Raw genomic sequence first — 21,418 nt, forward strand, 5'->3', positions numbered from 1 at the left:
ACTGGGGTCCCTGTGTCTGCCTGGATCATGGATGGAAACAGAACAGTACAGCAGCACTGAGAGAAAACAAGACAGTACACAGTGAACAGTTCTTTTAACTTTTTTATATTGCAGTTAGATGTGCAGTTACAACTCCTGTAACAGTTGCTACCAAAAAAAGAGCATGTACAATACCCAGAGTTAAATTTAAAAGAAACTAGGAAAGGGACCTGCAAGTTGAGCATGAGTCAGCAGTGCCCTGGCAGCCAGGAGGGCCAAGCGTGTCCTGGGGGGCATCAGGCACAGCATCGCCAGCCAGGCAAGGGAGGGGATTGTCCCACTCTGCTCTGCTCTGGGGCAGCCTCACCTCGAGTGCTGGGGGCAGCTTTGGGTGCCACAATATAAAAAAATACAAAGCTGTTGGAGAGTATCCAAAGGAGGGCCAGGAGGACACTGAAGGGCCTTGAGGGGAAGCCATATGAGGAGTAGCTGAGGTCATTTGGTCAGTTCAGCCTGGACAAGAGGAGACTGAGACCTCAGTGCAGTTACAACTTCCTGTGAGGGGAAGAGGAGGGGCAGGCACTGATCTCTTCAGTCTCAAGACCAGTGCCAGGACTTGAGCAAAGGTATGAAACTGAGTCAGAGGAGGTTTAGGTTGGAGCTCGGGGAAAGGTTTTTCACCCAGAGGGTGGTTGGGCACTGGAACAGGGTCCCCAGGGACGTGGTCACAGCTCCAAGCCTGCCTGAGTTCAAGAGGTGTTTGGACAACGCTTTCAGGCACATGTTGTGACCCTTGGAGTGTCCTGCACAGGGCCAGGAGTTGGATTCGATGATCCTGATGGGTCCCTTCCAACTCAGCATATTCTATGTTCTATGAAACTGCTGAGCTGAGCATCTATGCTAAACTACTGTTTGTAAATAAAGTGGTCAGAAACAGTTAATAGTGAGAATGATAAAGGCCTACCTTTGCTTTTCAAAAACCATTAACACGGAAGCAGAGTAGTACCCCATGATACAGAAATCCTCAAAAACTAGAACTTTAATGTATGTTTTGGGGTCTAACTACATTAGGCTCCAAACTTTAAAAATCTTTATTCTTAACTGCCGCTAAGTGTAGTCTTAAAAGTCAGTGAAACATCTCCTGTTCCGTGATTATCACAGTGGTTATAAAAAGAACATTCCATACTGTAGCAAAATACCAGGATGCTGCAGTGTTTTCAGCAACATTTATAAAGTAGAAGAATTTGCTGTAGGCTAGTTTTTAAAATCAAAGCATATAACAAACCCCCCCATGCTTAGTTCGTAATTTAATAACTCCTCCTAGCTCTCGTTTATGTTCTATTGAGTGAACTAAGATCATGTGACAATTTTTTTCCATGTAAACCATCCCTGTCCCATACTAGAAATAAGCTTTTTAATGTGTAAAACCAGCTAGAACACTCTGCTGCATCAAGCCTAAGCTCTGCTTTCCCATTTGTGAGCAGCCCAGGGAGCGCTTCCCCAGTGGGAGTGGGCAGGCAGCAGTGCTGGGTTCAGCCACAGCCAGGCCGCTCCAGCCGCTGAGGAGCCACGAGCCCTCGGGCAGGGACAGGCACCTCCTCGGTGCTGGGAGCCCTCACCAGAATCCCTACAGCCCAAAGGGAGGGAGGAGACAGAACCACTCAAGCAGGAAAGCCGGGAACGCGTTCCCTGCGGCCGAGGCCAGGGCAGGGCGGAGCCCGGGCGGGTTTAGCACAGCCACAGCGCCAGGCCCTGGCAGTAACCAGGGAAGAGGCTACAGAGAAGCAGCAGGACACAGCTGTGGCAACAGCCCTCCTCCCCTGGAGACAAGGCCGGCTTTCACGGGAATGCAAAGTCGATCGGTACTGAAATCCCTCTAACTGCAGTGTAAGGATTTGTTAAGAACATGTTTTAGGTGCTACAAATAAAGGAAGTATAAGACAAAATGATGTTTCTCAGACAGCTGGATTTTGATGAGAAGCCAAAAACTGAAGATGCCTTTTCTGTTTGCCAGTGAACATTGTTTTCCCAGTTGTCCTTTCAGACCCAAACCCTTTCAGTCTAACTACAGTAGTACTGCATCCTGTTAGTCCGTCGCCTTTTCCGAGACTGAAATTCTTCAAAGAAGTGCTGGATATCTTCTCTTTTAACCACCTAGGAGAAGCAGTATGAAACCCAAGTTGTGGTGCAAATGCTTAATTAAGGGATCCTGTTTTATCCCCACACATAACACACAGAGCACAGAAAAGCAAATACCCTGAAATTTCTCTGGTACAGCTTTCCTGTTGCACCCAAAGAAGAGGATTCATGCCCGAATTCTATTGTAAATAATACAAACAAGGAAACAAGTTCGTCGAAGGCAGAACAGACACAAGGAGCCAGGCTCCCAATGGTATTTTAATGACTTTGACCTCTTGCTTTTACCATCAGGAAATTTAACATAAAGCAAGATTTTCACTAGCCCACTTCAGGGTCATTCCAATGTAACTACGAATGGCAATACAGCAAGTCAGCCAACAAAATCCAAGTGTTACTTAATAACAGCATGCAAATTCCTGCAGGAAAACAACTGACAAGACTGACAATCATAATCAATCCTTATTCTTCTAGCAGTTTAGATTCAATCTACGAAAAAACAGAGAAGAGCTTTTCTTCCTGAATATTTAATCTAGAGCAACAGAAGTTTCATTTAAATGTACGAACTACTCTCAGTACCTTGAAGATAGATTTCTGTAAAGTCCCTGTTATCTCTCAACAATGTCATTAAGAAATTAAACTTGAATGAAATCAGGGATTTCTAATTTCTAATGCAGTACCAGCAAGTCCAAGAGACAGGAAAAAAACATTACAACAGAGCCCTCCACAGTTCTTTAAAACACATTTTCTAGCAAACAAGTTCTGGAAGTTGCACCTTACCGTTCCCTCATCTGCAAACCTCCTGAGATAGTCAGTCAGTTCCGTCTTTAAATCATTGTATTCTGGATGGCAAAGAAAACAAAAAAACCCCAGTAAGATACCTAGTTTTAGTTTAACACTAGCTCAAGAACACAACTTGTTCTACCTTCTCTTGTCATTTGCTAGGTTTACTTCAGACAAATGTAGGTTTGAATTAGATTATAAATAATAATAATAGTAGTAATAATGTAAACATGAGAAGCCTAAAAATTTATGAGACTAACCTATGTAGTGTGAGTGGCTGTTTGGGTTCATTTCAGAGAAAGACAGAGACATCAGTGAGTGATTTAGTACAATTAATTAAAAGTGCCCCTGCTCCCAGCAAAAGCATGTGTGGGTTGTGGTGTAAAGACCCAGCCTGTAACTCGGGATTGGGACACTGTCCTCACCAGAGTGCAGAGCCCTGACTGGAAACGAGAAGCACAGCTCCAGGTATGAAACACCTCAGCCCTGCCCTGTCACTATGCTCTGCAGCAGAGCTACAGGGGACACCTGGCTGGCACTCCCCAGACAACAGGAGATGGCCAAACAACAGAACAGGGTAAGATAAATCAGCCAGACAGCAGAAGTTCAAATTAAGGTTTAAATACTCACATTACAATAAATTACTATCAATACAGTATCTAAGATGTTAAACAGGGTGAAAGTTCCCATACCATCTAGTGTCTCACTGTAAATTAAAGCTGTAATGATGGGCCAGAGAGGACCAATCCTGAGTGAGGTGTGCAACTTGTCATACAGTTGTCTGCATGTTACTTCAAAAATAGTTTGACATCACACTGCAAGGCCTGAGATCAATCTCTTGTGAAAAACTGTTCAGTTAAAGTGTGTTAAGGCAGATTCTAAAAACAAAGTTGTATTTACCACAGATGAGCTCCACTTGTTGGACTCTGTTCATGCTGTTAAGGGTGTCCATTAAAGGATCTCTTCTCTCTGTCTCTTGGTCACTGGTACCCTTATTTTCATAAGCCAAGACAGTGTCACATTCATCTGTCAGGAACTGGACTTCAAGATCTGAATACATTTTCTGGAGAATAAAGTCAAATTTACTTTTATGTGACAAAACTTCTCAAATGGAGGTGTTCTCCCTCAGTCAGTATCACAAATAACAACAATAAAAATAATAAGGTAAATTTGTACCCAGTATTTCAGAATCTCCTCATAACTTCTAAAGCAATACTGGATTTAAGCAGCAAAGAAAATACAAACATTTAGAAGCCCTTTCATGCTATATTAATTCCATAGGATTCAGTGCGAATCTTTATGTGGAGTGAAGGGGGGTTTCAGTGTTTATATGCAGCGTTAAGAAGATTTACACAGATTTTACCTAAAGCTTCTCCTCAAGATTGTCTGGGAGCTTCTCCCTGCCTCTCCCACATGTGTGATGGTAATGAAGAGAACGTACATACCAAACAGTCTTCACAGGTGCATAATTTGTTCCTCCAGTTCGATGGCCAAAAGGTGGCAGTATCTTTTTTTACAAATGGCTTGCTTTGGAGCTCCTTCAGCTTGCAGACTGGCTCCTCGCTCTTAGTAACTACCTGAATTAAAATGAGAGTGTTCAGCACTCTATAACATCACTTCAAACACACCCTGTTCTTTTTGGTATGTCCTTTTCCTTAGGCAAGATTTTTCTTTTGTCTCAAACATTTATTTTTATAAACAACCCATATTACCATCCACATGAGAATTCTGATGTGGTTTCAGCAATTTCCACTGGAAATTTCTGTAGAAATTTACTGCAATAACCATAAGTATTTAAGAACTCAGAGCTGGACCATCATGCAAGTGCAGCCACAACACATATTAGAACAGAAGTCACCTCAGTGTAGTGGCCAGGTGGCCGACAAGAAGGGACAGATGTAGCCCATCTGCAAACAGACATTACATCTCTCGACAGCCCTGTTCCACAGCCTAAGCTGTGCTCCACAGAGACTGCAGGTCAGAAGAGTAAGTGACTGAAGAGGAACATGGGAACAGATTGAACACACCACCCCTTCCCTGAGCTTGTACAGAGCAAGGTGGGCTTTACTTCAACTATCAGCAGCGTGAAGATGTGCAGGTCAGAAAAGAAGGCACATTCTACCTCAGGACAGGCAGACCCAGAGCTAGTGGATGGTTCATTAAATTGTTCCGATTGCTTTTCCTCCTTTGTGTCTTGGTGTTCCACTCCACTTTCTTTTATTATTTCTTTCTTCTGCTCTTCACTTTCCTCTACCTTCAGGACAATCCCTTCATTCTCAAGGGAGTTCGCTTTGGTCAAAGGAGGAACTGGAAGATACATACCCCCATAAGTGAAAATACTGTGCCAGAAAAGGTGCAGATCGCTACAGATGTTCTCTCTGCTTTTCCTATTCTAAAACACTCTGCTTCCCAAAACCTAAGCCCTAAGAGAGGGAAGAGGGTATCACAATTTGAAAGAGTTCTTTACTAAGACGCTTGTCCTTCTTGACACCCCTTGCCAGCTATCACAGTTTCAGTAACTTGTCACATGCTTTTTTGCTGTGTCAAGAGTTTTTAACTTTCTCCTAACATACCCCAAAAACACCATCGCAGATTAACTACGCTGGTCTCTTGTTTATTTAAAACAAGTTTTTGTTTCGATGCCAATTTAAGTACATGCCCTGTGACAAAGCTGGTTAGGAGGAGGAAAGCAAAAAACAGACAAACGCCCCATTCTGTACTATTTACATTAGAAGGAAGAGAACTCCAGGTAGCCATCCTTGAAAATACCACTGAAATTTTGGGAACATAAGAGATCAATTAGCAGTTGATACAAGCAGTATTTTTTAGGAGACTATGAGAAACCAGCTCTTTCCACAGAAATCAAGTCATCTACTCTTTTAAGTTCACAGAGCTGAGGCCTGGTGTGACCACAGGGAATGTGTGTCCTGAGCACAGCCCCAGCCCTACTCAGATTAACGTTAAGCATATTCATTTCAGGTCACTCTATCATTCACTCTTTGCTGCTCAGAGCCTCTGTAAGAACTGTTTGTCTCACTGCTTCCCTTAGGATGGCTCTTCAGTTCTTTGATCCAGTTTAGAAATTAAGTTCTTTGAGTCAAGTATTAAATCTTCATCCATTTTGTGCTAGACATCTTTGATAAAATAAATAAAAGCAAGCACCACAGAACTAAGATTTAAGAATGAAAACTGCCTTTTTTTTTTACACAAGTTACTGCCACCCCACATGTTCCACTGCTGAAGGTGATTGTCCAATATAATTAATGAGTATCATTTCTCCAAACACTTAAAACCAGTATTATGTCATTAACCAACCATGTATGAGAAATACATGCTCACAAAATACTGGCTCAGATCTCTTAACTTTCTTTACCTGCTAATTGCGATGCATAAGCCCATAGGAAATGGCAGTGATTCATGCAGGCCTGGCACACCATTTCATGGAAGTCTCCACTTTCAGGGGGAACTGCACCAAGATGCTGTCAGAAAGAAGCAAGCACACAGTAGTGAAGCATCCACTGCCAATTAACAGACTCCACATTTAGAGGAAGGAAAACATCAGCTGCCATCACATTTTCGGCACAAGCGCTCACTCTTGCAATGATTATCAGAATAACTGAAGACTGGAAAGAGCTGATAAAAATTCCAGGAGAAAAAAAGAATTTTCTGTTTGTCTACAGCCTTTTATGTCTTCAACATACCCAGAAATCTCATTTCTAAACAATATTCTACTAAACTGTTCTAAACATAGGACAGATGAAGATACCTCTTGTACGCTGCACATTTCAACTCCTAACTTTTTATGATTGCTTCTTATGATTCCTTCCTTACATATAAGAGATTGTAAAGTCTTCATAGTGATCACATACTGAACATTACAAGAATTAAGTCCCAAAGCTGTCCATAAATTCATGAGAACTATTTTGGCAATTAAAAGCACTTAGTGGCTTTCTTCTGAAAAAGCATTCCTGCAAGGCTCACAGTAGGCAGCACAACACTCTTCATTCATACGCTTATATAAAAGAAGTTTATCTACAAGAACCCATAATTGAAGCCAATCATCTTTTTTTTTACTCTTTGATCCTGCAACTTCAAACACGGAATTTCACTTGTGCCCTTCAAGGCACAAGAGGCTGAATCCTTAATGCTTACCCATTAAGTAGGGCACCCACTACACTGCTTGGCTGCTTTCAAAGGACTTCCCCAAAGCCCAAAATCAAGAATGACCAGCACAGTCTGTTCCTTGCTACTTAAAGGAATTAAGAGTTTAAAAAGCATTTTTTTGAAGGAAGAACTATTCAGGTAGTTGATAAAGATGTGCCTCAGTAAGAATCTTTTCCTCACCAACTATACTGATTTGAGTTTTCCAAATAAGAGACAGTTATAAAGTTATTACTTTATTCTGCAGTGGCAACCTTCAAAAAGGTAGGACTCTTCCCAGTATTTTTGAACTGGAGTAGACAGCAGTGCAAGATTAGACTTTCAATGCTCCTTTGCATAAGCTGAAAACAAATACCTTGGAACTCATGTAATAATCTCTTTTAAGAACTACAGCAAGCTTGCCAAGTAAGAATTACCATACAAACCTAACTAACACCAACTCATTCCTGTGCAAATGGCAGTTCTGCTACTTATAGTTTCCTTACCCTTCCATGGAACCAGTCTTCACAAACTATGCATTGGATCATCTCATCTGGAATCTAGATGAACAATCATATTATTAGCATTAATAGCAACCTCCAGAATCTTTCACAGGTCTCAAACTGCAGTATCATGCAAATCCTGCTCAGTGAATTGCATTTCCCTCTTCACCCCTCAATAGGGAGCTGCCATTAATAAGTAGCTAGTGCTTCGTTAATCAGTTTGCTTCCCTCAGGTTCAGCAGCACATGTCATTTGTCATATGACTGAGGCTGTGGAAATCCCATTTCTTACTACAAAACCAGAAGGGCAAGACTTTCTCACAGAAACCTGATAAAAGTTACTACACTACTAGTATCCCTCTTCCTATAAACAGAAATGCATGAAGAGACAGCTCAGCAGAAGAAAGATACTGATATTCACAGTCATCAGGTCTGTGAAAGATGCCAGAACTGAAATCAACTGATCACCATACAGTACAGTATGAAGTGCTTTGTTATGAAACAACTATTAATGATTTCTTCAGAAATGTTTCGCTGTCTCTCAACTTCAGAAAGGGGAGTTTATAAAATGCTGGTTTTTGTATTTGAAAGACTTGTGCCTTCCCCGTTCTTTAGAACACCTGACTTCTGTGGCTGCAAACAACAGCATGCACATGCAAAATCAAGTGCTGTGTTTTAGTATTTCAGAGAGTGAAAAAAATGTTCTGGCTACCACCAAGGATTGTAGCTAGTGTTACAGGACAGGACAGACTCTCCCCATCCCAGAAGCCTTGCCAAAGCATTGCTGCAGGCATGGGGAAGCAGGTTCTGGACTCTCCTAACGTGGGCAACATGTTTATTCTGCTCTAGCCACATCTCTCAAGATGATGATAACCCCGTCCCCTAGGGGAACTCTGCAACTTTAGAGAACTGCAGCATCATTTTGTCCAAATGATGAGTTGTTCTCATCATCTGTCTTTAAGGCATAAACATATTTTACCATTAAAAAAAATTATAAAGTAATTACTTCATATGACACATGACAACCAATATGGAAAGTAAGATTTCTTGAAGTGGGATTTTCCTTGCAAAGCAGCTCAGCGACCACCCTTTACACAGTACCTAGCATAAACACCATCTATATATGATTACTACTGGATTTTCTATTTCTTACCTCATCTTCAGGATCAGGATAAGGTCTTTTACATGTACAGTACAATCCGTAGAAATTGTCATTATATTTATTTCCTGAATTCACCTTGCTCTTTTCCTAGGAGAAAAGGGGAAGATATCTCAATAGACAACACAGTAGAAAACAAAAGACAGTAAAGACACAGTTTCTGTTTCCCTTTAATTCCTAAAAGCAATCATTATTTTCATCAGCCTGAATATACAAAAAGAAAGATATTCTCCAGACACCTCTGCTTTACAGTGAGCAGCAAAGAGGGCATGTGAGGAATGCTAAAGCTCAAAAGCAAAGAGGAAAAACAGTCTGCTCACCTTTGTAACAAATGGCAACTGTGGTGTCAGAAATATTCAATGGACAGATGCTGAAGCTCATTTAACCTGTACAACTGATTTTTCACTGAACTGAAGCAGAAGGAACAACCATGTGATCCATTTCATTGACTTAAATGAGAAACGGTAACACCTTAAATTTGTTACAGGTGTCTCTGTAGGGATCACTGCACCATGGCTTGGCTGACTAGTTCTGGATCCATCTCAGTTCTCCCAGAACAAAATAGGCATACGCAAAACCACTGTCTGTTTCTATGTTTGCACCATTATTATCCTGGGAGCACCACTGCAAGGAAGCCAAGCAGCATCCTGTTGCTGCTTCTCAGAAGATTACCGGCTATTTGACATGTCCAAAATGCCCACCAAGTATGAAAGTACAGGCAGCTTCATACAATAAAAAAACATCCCATGAGTAGGCTCTGGTGACAACCTATCAAAAAATATTAGGGCACTAATGCCACCACAAAGAAGGAAAGGGAACTGTCCCTCTGACAGTACCACAGCCCTAAATTTTCTTAATGTATTGCAAAATTGCAGCCCAAAAGGTTATTCTGAACCAGCTTAAAACTAATGAGATGTGTTAGTGCAGAAATGCCAGAACATGCTTCTGGAAGAGCACTGACCATGGATGCAGAACTGCGGCACTCTTGGATGACAAGGACCAAATGTTCCTTCTCCTCCCAGCATTTCCCTTTGGTCCCTCAACAGTTTTATCTCCTGCCATAATACTCCCACCTTTTTTAACTTGCTGGGAAGACTGGAGGCGTCGCATGAGTCAGCACTGGCTGAGGCAAGGCACCAACCTCCCAAGACTGTTATTTTGACTCTGAATGTCTGAAACCTGTCTGAACTTACCGGGAATAACTTGCACTGCAGATTTTTGAACTTGCTATTCCCACAGTCACAGCGGAAATTCCTGGAAAGAAAAACGTAGCGTTTCGGGGTTTATATTAAGTGCGAACACGCTGGGGTTTGTATTCTTAACAACTCCCAGCAGTTTATCGGGAGCCACGGGAGCTGTGAGGGTCCTACACGGCCGTTCCCGCTCCCCCGCCCGTACCTCTTGGTGTAGAGCTCGAAGAGCCGGTGGGTGCCGTGGCACTCGTAACTGCAGGCCAGGCAGATCCCCGCGGGCTCGGCGCCGGGCGGCGTGCAGGTGCTGCAGGCGTACAGCGCCTGCCGCTTCACCGCGCCCTGCGGAGACACCGACGGGCCGCGGCATGAGGGGCGCCGGGGGAACGGGGGGCTGCCCCGCCCCCGCCCGGCCACGCCCCCGCGCCCCGCCCCGGCCCCGCCCCGATGCCCCCGGCCCAGGCCCCGCCCCCGGCCCCCGAGGCCCCCGGCCCCGCCCCCACCTGTGAGTAACTGCAGCGCTCGTGGTCGCTGCCCCCCAGCACGGCCCGCGCTTCCTTCTCCAGCTCCTCGTTCTCCGCCAGCACCTCCGCCAGGGACACCACGGGTTCCTCCGCGCCGCTCCCGGCGCTCCCCGGCTCGGCGCCCTCAGGAGCCGCCGCCTCCATCGCGGGGCCGCGAAGGCCGAGGAGCGCGAAGCGAGGCGGGAAACCCGGGGCCAAGGAGGCGCCAGGGGGCGCCACAGCGGAAGCGGAATCGCGTGCGCCCCACGTGACCGGGGGCGGTGTGTCAGCGCGGGGCGGGGGGCGCGGCCGGCACGTGACGAGAGGGGAGGGCACGTGAGCAGCGGGCGGTGATGGCGGAGCTTGTGGCGGGGACGGAGCCGGGCCTGCGTCAGGATCTGGTGGCGGAGCTGCGGGGCCGCGACGGGCGGACGCGGACGGTGCGGGTGCCATACCCGGTGGCGGAGGAGGGCGAGGCCGCCCAGCTGCGCGGGCTCCGGCGGGCCCTGAGCGAGCTGCAGGAGCGGGTGGTGGAGATGCTGGCCCCGGTGGTGCAGGAGGAGCGGGCGGCGGCGGGCGGCGCGCGGCGCGGTGAGTGGGGGGGGTGCGCCGAGGGGGCTCCGCCGGGCCCGGGGCGCCGCCCGCGCCCCGCACCGTTCACTCGTGCCCGCCCGAACTCTGGCAGGTGATGGCGGAGATGACGACGACTACGATGACGACGAGGAGGATCAAGGCGAAGACGAAAACAACTTGGACACGGCGGCGAGCGGCGATGACCCTCCCCTGAAGCGGACGAAGGTGCAGCAGCCGTGAGGATGGCGCTAGAGGCCGGGTCTGCGCCAAGACAGTCCCGTTCGGCTGTACCGACTGTAAGTGTCCCGGGCCCGCTGCACGGGCCGGCTCCTGCGGCGCTGCTGCTCCTGTTTACATGCGAAATGTCCATCCCGACAGTTATGTTTTAATGCGGAAACCTGACCGAAAGGATAGGCCTGGGTGCGAGGAGCGTGTTGCTTCCAGGGTGCCAGTGTTATGCTGACAACAGTTTTTTGGTAAACTAGTTGACAAGTGTAAAACTTTTCTCACAAATCTTCTGATTGGTATGTTTTTTAATAACTTATTCCAAGTCACAGTATTTTATCATGTGACACCACTTTTAAAATAAAGGAATAAAATCTGAAAAGAGTTGTTTTGTCAAATATGATCTTTAGAAGTACAAGACAACTTGTATTTGTATGAAGAAAAAGCAATATAAGACCACTATAACTATCAAAACTAACAAGCATGTGTAGGACTGTGTCCATTCCTGTACAATCCTACAGTGGAAGATTATTTTTGCCTATCATCTTCAAGGTTTAGTCACCTATTAATCAAGAATGCCTCTGTGAACAGGTGTAAAACACTTGATAGTCAGTCCATAGAGCCTAAGAATCTTCTCTAGCAGAATTTAACTGCTTGAATGAATAGTGGGCAAAGCTTTTATTTTCACTTTGTGTTCTGCTGGCATAAGTTTGTTTATATATTATGGAAACTGAGCAAATCTTGAGACTTACATATGGAGGACAAGGTGTGGAAATAAATGAATTTTTATAAGGACAAAATTGTCTACATTCGTTTGAAATGCAGAGAGGAGTCAGAAGTGAGGTCCAGTAAATGTATCCTTGACATTTATGTACTCAGATACTCTTAAGATACTCTGTTGGCAGATGGGATAGAGGCATAACTGAAAAGACCGACTCCGAAGACCAAGGAGGTTGAGTTGCTTAGAGTGAGAGAAAATTACACTCACTCTGATGTCTTGTCAGGCTGCAACATCTTGAAGTGATAACATGCTTTAAGTGTTCTAGGGTAGATGATTTATTGCAGGAAGTGTCTTACCAAAATGACAAAGGCAACACTTAGTACAAAATAGTAGTCTGATAAGTGTATCAGAAGAGCTCTTTCACATGATCTGTGTTAAAATGATGACATCTTCTATGAGCTTTGTTCTGCAGCTTTGGAAGCTTGTTGTACACCTTCATCTGAGAGAAGTGTTTTCCCTTTTCCTCCACACAAAACACTCCAGAAACGGTATGAACTGTGTGATGGCTGAAAAGCAACATTTAACATTAGGCAAGAATTTGTGGCCTTTACATATAGACTGTGTAAACTAGTCCACTGGCATGTCATGGTGTAAAGCAACAGGCCCTAACTTTCTTAGCACAGGAGTAGTGCAGGTACCATTCCAGAAATGGGATACTTCTTTTTTTCTGTCAGCCTGGACACGGGAATAAGCTGCACCTGAGTATCCAGAAAATACCAGTGAACACTGAGTCAAAAAAAACCAGTCAAATTTCTGCCTTTAAAGAATCTTTGCTAGTCTTTATTGTAGCTACAAAAACTTTCAAGTGACTAAAAAGAGCACTGGAGCTTCAGGGGACCTTACGCAATTCCAAGTTGTAGGTTTGCTTGTGACAAAGGTGCCCTGACTCAATAGACCTCATTTTTCTGAGTTGCTTCGAGGTTACCAGGCACAGGAAACACTAGTGTGATGTAGTTCCCTACCCTCCCAATCCCCTACAGCTGTGTTCTGAACCCCATCTGGGGAGCCCCTAAATCAACTGTGGCCCCTGAATTTTAGGCAGAGGAGGTGAGCCTCGATGGAAAAAAAAGATGTTGTATTCTTCACCTCAGAGAGATGCAGTGCTTTTGTACTTAACCAATCTTCAAGTGGGCATAGAACAAGCTCAGTTCACCACATCTGCACTGTTTAGTGCAGTTTGTATGTCTTATTAATAGAACTTGGTTTTACTGGCCCAAGGGGGCTCTGGATTTCCTCACTAAAGGGGAGAATGCTGGTATGTTTGTATGGAATTAAAAGATCTGATGTGATACTAAATTCTTGGTACTATTTAGATGAGAACCAACTACTTTTACTAGTTACAAAACAGAACAACAAAAATGTCAAAGCATGTCTCCTTCACAAAGACTGAAATTATAGGACATACTCTATTGTTACTGTTTTGAAATACTGAATTTGCTGGTTCAAACAACTTTGAGGCTAAATTCACAAAGGAACTCAAACACCTTTGAGGCTAAATTCACAAAGGAACTCAAAAAAACCAGCTTAAATCTCGAGTATGGCAAGGCACTCAGTTCTGTGAGGGAGAGGAGGCAATCCCATTATGCCCAGTAATTGGGGCATTGTCTAAAAGTGCAGGACCTTTCCTAGCTCTCAGGAGAGAGATCCACAGTCATCATTTTTATTAAAGGATTTGAATGCCATTCACCCACTGCAGCCCATTTAATTCCCACTCACTCCATCTTAAAAGGTAATTTATACACAAGCTGTTATGAATGTCAGATTCTCTGCAAAATACCCAGTAGTGTGACAGTTGGGACATCGTGGGGTGTAATTTATGGTGACTAGGTTAGCACTCAGCAGTGTGAACACCCGAGCAGTGGTTCTGGGCACATGCACCAGCCAATTGGACTAGGCATGGGCTAGGAGGACTGAATTGAGCAGAAGTACCTTTTTATGGCTTGTAGCATGTTCTTTCTTCCCAGAAGAAACCTGCACCATAGGGGTATCTTTAAGGAGAGCTAAGATAAGTCAGTTCCTAAAATGTAACTACGTGATAAAGTTTATTAAACTGCTTTTGTGCATTAGGTTATTTGTAGAAAACTGGTTCTCATCAAAGACTGTGACATAAAAAGGAGAATTTTTTAAAAACTAACAGGAGAGCATCCTTTTAAGAGAACAATGGACCAGACAAGAGAAAGTAAGCAGAGTTAATGCGTATTCTGCACCAACTGGAAAGCTTTGTTCCAAGGATAAGTCAATCCTCATATTTTTAATTTAAAAAAGAAATCAAACTTGCAGTCCTACTTTGTTGCTGGAAGAAACATGTTATAAGGAACACATTTTATTGCAACTTACTTTTGTCGAAGTTTGAAGGGCTGCAGCCTCATGTTATGCTCTTCACTGGACCTGCTCCCATGTGGCAGGAAGTGAACAACAGGCTAAGTAGCACTTACGGATATGTGGCAGACATATGGGAAGGGACTGTCAGGTGAAGGTCAAGCAGCTAAAGAAACTAACACTGAGACTGCTCAAGTGATGTTCAAGCAGTCTGACAATGCTTTATCTTGTGACACAAATGAATAAAAAGAAAACCACAGTAGGCAGCATACAGATGATTATTAACCACCCTTGTGTTACAGCTACTCACTTCGTTGGCAGAAAATTAAAGCTCGGAACGTTGCAAACCTTCAAGCTTAATTATCCCAAAAGTTTGTAGATGATGTCATTTTCTGTTACAGGCAGTTCTTTGGTGACTCAGATAATCAGCCTTGACAATACCTATAAATTTTCAGAATAATCAACCTAGAAGTTATTTCACTACTTCTTTTTTTAAAATTATTACAGTAAGTAAAAACTATTTAATCATTAATTTTTGTAGTCTTTCCTTTATTTACACTGTGGGTAAGATTTCACCTGTTGATGTTCCCCTGATGCCAAAATGCTGGAAGCACCAGCAGAGCTAACTTTGCTCTTCTCCTACTCCTATTGTCTAGTATTTGTATACACTATGTTAATAGTTAAAACTAATTCTCTCCACTGCTGCTTTCCACTTCAAGCTCAAATCCTTACACACATAGCATTTGCTTGAATTAGACTGTGTGTTTTTCTGTAGTTAGTTGCAAAGCACATGCTTGTCTACAGCCGTAATCCAAAACAAGGCTTGATGGAAAAATCTACAAACACAAGCCTCTGTTTTGCGAGTCCCCACCATGCCCAGCACGTGCTCCACATCCAGACGGCTTGGCTCATCCCACCAGGCCTGCTGGTGAATTTGCTAAGGGTCACATGCTTGCCCAACAGAAAATTAGGCAGTTCTTCCTATCATTTTCTATTTTTGATGCTTCCTCTTATGCCTTTGGCTCTTTAAATAATTCCATCTGGACACAATGTAGCTGCTCAGTTTAACTTACAGCATCAAGTTAAAAACAGTCCAGCCAGAGGTATCTCTTACACAAAGGTAAAGAAACAACACGGGATTCAGTTTCATCCAGCAAGCCCCAAAATTTCAGGCTACAAACAAGTAATTAGGGCACAGAGCATAAAAGGACAACAAAAGATGAACTGAACACACACACACTAAGGGAAGGAGAGCAGCAACTGACGGCCAGCACTGCTATCTGGCCCCAACCACCACTAAAACCCCACTAAACCAAAACCAACAAAAATGAAAAGCCATTGGTAAATATCTGCATTAACAGACTACTGTTTATAAACATTGAAAAGTTTTTATTTTATAGATAAATAGCATGGTGATTTTAAAAGTTCAGAAACAACACATCTTAAAAGCTCTGACTCCCCAAGATACTAAATACTTGTCAGAGTTTATAATTTACCCTTACTCCAGCACTAAGATGGCAGCTTCCTCCTTTTCATATTGCACTTAGAAGTCAAAACCTTCTTGCAAAGGCTACATTGTTTTCAGGTCCTAGCACCGACGCTGACAATTGAAACCAGTGTCTCAAAGTATCTCCAAGTGCAAACAGAAAGTTTAAGGTGTTGTAACTGCCATGCTTAAGCACAGCAACACTGAAAAGTGTTCTCTTTCCAAAGCAAAAGACAACGCTCTCCAGGATTCCCTTAAAGCAGTCAGAAATGGATTGGCATTTGTGATTATTAGGTCTGGACAATCACATACAGTTAAAGTCATAGTCGAGGAGTTTAGGTCATAATTCTTTTGAGCCTACTGCTTCTGAAGTGTATTTTGCACTGTTTTCATATTTATTACTTCCATCACAGCTCAGACAAAAATTTAGTTATTCTAAGAAGAAACAAAAACGGACAGAAAGAAAGAACAGATTCAGTCTTATTCAAAATACACAATACAGCAGTTAGACTTAAATGCTATTCCAAAATAGCACTGAAAAATAGAGGTTGAAACGATGGCAAAGAAATCTCAGTGGAATTTCAGTATGACTGAAGAAATTCGCATTCATTACAAGAATGAGAAGAAGGTATCTTCTTTTAATTTCTGGAAGAAACATGATTATCTATCTTACAATCTGTTTGTAGCATCCCCCAACCAGTAAACTTTCCCAAATTCGAAGTTTTTCCTAATACATAAGTTCTCCTGGAACATGGTTTTGCATGATGTCCGGAATGAAATCAGAATGGTCATAAATTTCAGCAACTTGTAATTTTATCAAGCGAAATGATAGGAGAAGGAAACACAAAAGAATTTTTGTGCAGACTACAGGCCAATGCCAGCATAGGCTGCTTTTGATGTCACAGCAACAGTTTAAAGCACCAAGCTCCAGGCCTATGCCACTCCTCACTGCCTACCTAGTACAGTATGGACTGTTGTGACTGAAAACAAGTAGGCTACCACAGGAAAAAATGTACTTTTTCCCTTTAATGGTTTGCACAGACTTTATTCTTTGCTTTTAAAAAGTCATTAAAAACACCACTGATGTAGATAATAAAAAAAAAAGCAAAGAATTGTGTTAAGGACAGCTTTTATAATTACTCAATTATATATAATTTCTCAATTTCTTTTTTCCTTTTACATTTACCACAAAAGAAGTATCTTTTCATTGATTTCACTCCAAGGGAAAACATAGGAAATCACTTTTTTGCACAGAGGAGTAAAATTGTGGACCAGAAACTTGTTTCCCTACAGGACATTTCAGATGGAGTGTTGCAATTTTGCATCATTAAGGCAAAATGAGGAATACTTCCATCACGTGTCACACAGGGCTCTCCCACTCTGGCCACCTGATAGATCCATAATTAAAAACCTTAGTAGTTACTTGCTTGTTTTAAATAGAAAACAGTCATTCTCTTCATTGCTTACCAGTTTGAAAGAAAAGGCTCTTTCCGGCCTTCACTCAGAACTTCAGTCTTGTGATTAGATCAGGCATATGCAATTGCTTCAAATCAGCAACAGAAACTAGAACTTGAGCTAAGTGTCAATCAGTTGTAATCTACTGATCTGATTAGAGGCCTTCACAAATGTTTGGTGACGATTGCAAATAACAGCCAAGCAGATAGGAATGATGCAATACCCAACAGTTTTGGGGTCAGCTCTTGTACAGGAATAGAGGAACAAGAACATCTGTAAATACGGTATTAAAAATATTATAGTCCACAGCCAAAACGGCAAGGATAGCAGTCGTACTTTTAAGGAGTGTGTCCATGTGGTTCCTTCCTGTGGTTCCTTGGGGTGTTGCTGAATGTGCTCCAGTGCTAGTTTGTTGTAAGTCTCATTGATTTCAAAGACGTAATAAAAAGCCGCAGCACTTGCTAACAAGTACAGCCCCACACCAATCCAGCCCATCCTCTGGCGGAAGTTCATCATTCTCCATGCTCTGCACCTGAAACAAAAGGTGACATAAACATTCAGTACAGCTTGACAAAAGAGGGGACAGATGAACCTTGGTTTTCCTAAGTTAATTTTCTATAACTTTTCATTACACATTAGTTAAAACAGCACACACATCTATTTCTGAAGACCCGAGTTTTCTCTACAACATAGAAAATCATTACTCTGCCAGCAACAGGTTAACAGCAACAACATAAGAAGCTCCACTGATGGCTCTGCATAGTTTAGGGCTTGCTGGCTAAAGTCAGGTACTGAGGGAACAAGACAGAAGTCATCAACTGGGTAAGTTACTGACCCCATCTGCCCTCAATGTCTCTAGACATAGAGTGGGGATAATGCAAGATTTTCTATAAATATGTAAAGTTTGGAAAGTTCTTTGACATCTGCAAGACAAACATGCTGCTGGACAGCCAGTACAAGAACATCGCTGCTTGTCTGTAGTACAGCAACATCCAGCTGTATTAAGCTCTAGCTGAGTGCCCATCTATGAACCACAGAAAGGATATTTTCAATTTGAACATGAGGTTCAAGGGTTAGGTTGTACAAAAAATATGTACTTGCACACATGAAGGTGCTATAACCATGTTACTTGCACCTAACTGTATTCCTGCTGTCCCTGTGTGGACAGTTGCCACAGGCCTTCCAGAGGAACAGAACTGCACACCTGCACTGGTCAATGTCTCTGTGCAGAACAAACCAGACACTCACCACTGGGCACTCTTCAGAAAAAGCACAAATTATTGGAGCCCCACAGACACTACTGGGCTCAATTTCAGCTGCTTCAAATTGCCAGCTGGCTGCATGGGTCTAGGTGACTGGAAACACTCTTCAAACCAGTCACAAACACTCCAGCTGGAGTACCTCCACATAAATGAAGTCATCACCTCTTTCCATCCAAGTAGCCCTTGCATGGGGCAGGGAGAACCACTGCTTCTCTACGCCTGATTAGGGTTCTCCAAAAAAAATGCTTTTTCAGACTTTTGGACTTTTACATTTCTTACCTTTTCCTAGAGAGGGCTAAAATCCATCTATGTAGTGCTATTTTAAGAAAATATATCAGGCCTTTAAAATACTAGGCAGAAATGCTTATTGAAAAATGAATTATGCATAGAAAACAGTAACAATTCATGGAAGCATTAGAGAATTTACCATAAATTATACAAAATCATTACATCATTCTCAGTCACCCTTTCTGAGCCAGACTAATCTGCCAGTTTGGTTGGCAATCCTGAAAGACTTACTTCCTGGTTTTACATAACTGAGGGGTATCCTCAATCCTGACATGACAGAATCTGATCAAGGGAGCCCTGGAGAAATTGTTCTGGCCCTCAGACTCCTACATTCATGGTGGCTAAAAGAGTCAAACATACAGGGACAATAAATACCTGAGAAGGAACAGTAAATACCTGAAAAGGAACAGTAAATACTTGAGAAATCTACTGCAGACTTAAGTAATGGCAACTTCTCGTTCAGCTGATCCTTCTATGTAACTCAGCTGCACGTTTCCCTTTATTACCCCGAGCCAATACGTTCAGCAGGACAACTGAAACATTCGTGTAAAGAGCTGTTAATCCACAGGGTAAAAACGTGAACCCCAGGTTTGCGTTTACCCGCTAAATAAGCCGCTGGCTGTTTTTTCCAGCAGTTCGGCATATCCGAGCTGGCTCACGAGTTGTCACCTTCGAAGAAATAAAACGTCAGAAGGTATGTACATACTGAAAGCACAAACACTGTCAAAACAGCAGTAGAATTAAGAAGGTAAACACCAGCGGGTTTTGATCCTGCCCTTGAGCAGAAGCCAGAACAGAAGCCTTTGCTCCCGGTTATACCGAAAGAGGCTGAGGTAACAGAGTCTTCTCATTGTTATTCTCCGTTTCCAGACTCCACTACAACTTGCAGCTTTCGGGCAGATCCGCGATGGTCCTCGGACCCCTTCACCCCACTGGGGCTCTCCTCCCACGACCGCCCGCACACACCACCCTCCGGACTCGCGCTCTGGGAGAGACGCGCCTCTCCACCACGCGTCCTTCCCGGCGCCGGCAGCTCCTTACCTTCCTCTGGCGGAGAAGGAGGGAGCGGGAGGGCGGCGGCGGGCGGCCCGCTCCCCTCAGCCCGCGCCGCGGCGCCGGGAGGCGGCGAGTCCCGCGGGCCCGCCCCGCTGCCCGCCCGCCGCCATGGCCGCCCGCCGGCACCGCCACTTCCGGCACGGGGCAACGGCTGCCGGGGCGCGCGGCCGCATCCGGGGCGGGCGCCTTGGCCGGCGGCCATCTTGGCTCGGGCGCGCGCCCCTCTGTGGCGGGGGTGGCTTCGCCCAAAATGGCGGCGTCGCCCTGAGGCGGCGCTCGGCTCCTTGGCGGGGGACAGACCCAAACTGTTGTGTTTTGGTACAGTGGCCGCGTTAGCCGGCCGAGGGGAATAACAACAGAGATTACTAGAGATTACAGTAGAGACTGAAACTGTCTCCAGAAAATGGCAAACGTGTAGTCAAAACCCAGTATATGCTTATACATAAACATGACTTAGTGGATTATTTCTAATGAATTAAAGTATTAGGAGATATTATATGCTTATTATCCCATGGCAGCAGGGGTTGGGACCAGATGATCTTTAAGGTCCATATGTTTCTACCGGGGAAAAGCTTTAAATGAAGCTAAAAGATCCTTTAAATTGACAGCAAAACGATCCGGTCAGGTGTGTGCCATTCAATGACGGCACAGCAATGATTTGGGGAGAGTTTGTGTGGGCAGAACGTGTTTGCCTGAATTCAGGAACTGTGTGACGAGAACTCCGTGCCAGTTAATGCCGAAACTGAATCGCGTTACATAGCAAGTGGAACTTGTTACTAAATTGTTGTATCCCAAAGTCGTGAGGAAATTACACTTTTTCACAGAGAAAGCAGCAGTGGCCACAATTCACTCTCATGCAGCTGTCCTTAAGAAGGAGGCTAAAAGACGATTTAAAAAGGGATGCCCAATAAGAAATGAAAGACGCTAAAGCAATGACATTTTGTAAATACATGGTATCTTCTGCCACTTTTCTTGGGGATGTAGTAGGTGCATGGGACACAGTATATAAGAGCTGCTGCAAAATCAAATTTATGATGGCTTATCCTGCTATGTTTGGTGTTTCAATGAAAAGTGTTAGAAGCTGGTGTTTTGGATTATAGTCAGGACAGCTGATGACAAAACGCATGGAGCTGCAGATATCAGTAGAGAAAAGTGACACTACTGAGAGCCCACAAGAGTCAGAAATACAACTCCTCTGTCACAGAGAAACTTCACTTTAAGTCGTGCTGTTTTGGTTTGTTGTTTTGTTGTTTTGTGGGTTTTTAAAAAAATTATTGTTGCTTTAATGCTCATTGAACTAAAGGCCCAAAAGTGACACGAGATGGCGCCCGGCACCACAGGCAGAGCCAGCCTGAGCAACAGCGTGACTCCCAGGTCAGCGATTTTACACTTCAGTTCAATCAAGATTTCATTATCTTTCCCGAAGTTTAAATAAATCATTAGTGTAGTTGTGATGATAGATCTAGACATGAATAGCTACATACCTCTAATTACCCCTGGGACACTTTTCTCACCTAAATGGCATTCTTTCCATTCTTACAGGTGGTGGGGTCCCAGGTGATCTAAAAGTGAATAAAACTC

General features: G+C 43.7%; 3 protein-coding genes across 6 annotated transcripts; 1 reads left to right on the forward strand and 2 right to left on the reverse strand.

Moving 5' to 3' along the window:
* Positions 1–89: 89 nt before the first annotated feature.
* Positions 90–10,636, reverse strand: UBR7 (ubiquitin protein ligase E3 component n-recognin 7). Its single transcript, XM_048307803.1, has 11 exons — positions 10,393–10,636; positions 10,098–10,231; positions 9,893–9,953; positions 8,694–8,789; positions 7,545–7,598; positions 6,272–6,377; positions 5,021–5,205; positions 4,344–4,475; positions 3,799–3,961; positions 2,896–2,957; positions 90–2,133 (listed from the first exon to the last, which is right to left on the reverse strand). The coding sequence occupies exons 1-11, from the start codon at positions 10,555–10,557 to the stop codon at positions 2,041–2,043; spliced, it is 1,251 nt and encodes a 416-aa protein (XP_048163760.1). The 5' UTR covers positions 10,558–10,636; the 3' UTR covers positions 90–2,040.
* Positions 10,637–10,691: 55 nt separating this feature from the next.
* Positions 10,692–11,990, forward strand: GON7 (GON7 subunit of KEOPS complex). Its single transcript, XM_048307809.1, has 2 exons — positions 10,692–10,983; positions 11,078–11,990. The coding sequence occupies exons 1-2, from the start codon at positions 10,746–10,748 to the stop codon at positions 11,203–11,205; spliced, it is 366 nt and encodes a 121-aa protein (XP_048163766.1). The 5' UTR covers positions 10,692–10,745; the 3' UTR covers positions 11,206–11,990.
* Positions 11,991–15,658: 3,668 nt separating this feature from the next.
* TMEM251 (transmembrane protein 251) lies at positions 15,659–19,927 on the reverse strand. Of its 4 annotated transcripts, none has more exons than XM_048307805.1 (3): positions 19,823–19,921; positions 19,013–19,122; positions 15,659–17,763 (listed from the first exon to the last, which is right to left on the reverse strand). In XM_048307805.1, the coding sequence occupies exon 3, from the start codon at positions 17,745–17,747 to the stop codon at positions 17,352–17,354; it is 396 nt and encodes a 131-aa protein (XP_048163762.1). In that variant the 5' UTR covers positions 17,748–17,763; positions 19,013–19,122; positions 19,823–19,921; the 3' UTR covers positions 15,659–17,351. The 4 variants fall into 4 exon arrangements, with proteins under 4 accessions (XP_048163762.1, XP_048163764.1, XP_048163765.1 ...); XM_048307807.1 differs by lacking the exon at positions 19,013–19,122 and adding an exon at positions 19,178–19,314 and having other exon boundaries at positions 19,823–19,919; XM_048307808.1 differs by lacking the exon at positions 19,013–19,122 and adding an exon at positions 19,382–19,450 and having other exon boundaries at positions 19,823–19,919.
* Between the last annotated feature and the right edge of the window lie 1,491 nt (positions 19,928–21,418).

The sequence above is a fragment of the Corvus hawaiiensis genome, chromosome 6 (assembly GCF_020740725.1).
Source record: "Corvus hawaiiensis isolate bCorHaw1 chromosome 6, bCorHaw1.pri.cur, whole genome shotgun sequence".
Classification (NCBI taxonomy): Eukaryota; Metazoa; Chordata; class Aves; order Passeriformes; family Corvidae; genus Corvus; species Corvus hawaiiensis.

Excerpts from the sequence above, each read along its gene's own strand:
- UBR7 (XM_048307803.1), bottom strand. The coding sequence starts at position 10,557 with ATGGAGGCGGCGGCTCCTGAGGGCGCCGAGCCGGGGAGCGCCGGGAGC. Across the intron at positions 3,962-4,343 it reads GCACCTGTGAAGACTGTTTG|AAAATGTATTCAGATCTTGA; the intron begins GTATGTACGTTC and ends TTTATTCTCCAG. Across the intron at positions 2,134-2,895 it reads GGTTTGCAGATGAGGGAACG|GTGGTTAAAAGAGAAGATAT; the intron begins GTAAGGTGCAAC and ends TGCTTCTCCTAG.
- GON7 (XM_048307809.1), top strand. The coding sequence starts at position 10,746 with ATGGCGGAGCTTGTGGCGGGGACGGAGCCGGGCCTGCGTCAGGATCTG. Across the intron at positions 10,984-11,077 it reads GGCGGGCGGCGCGCGGCGCG|GTGATGGCGGAGATGACGAC; the intron begins GTGAGTGGGGGG and ends GAACTCTGGCAG.
- TMEM251 (XM_048307804.1), bottom strand. The coding sequence starts at position 17,747 with ATGATGAACTTCCGCCAGAGGATGGGCTGGATTGGTGTGGGGCTGTAC.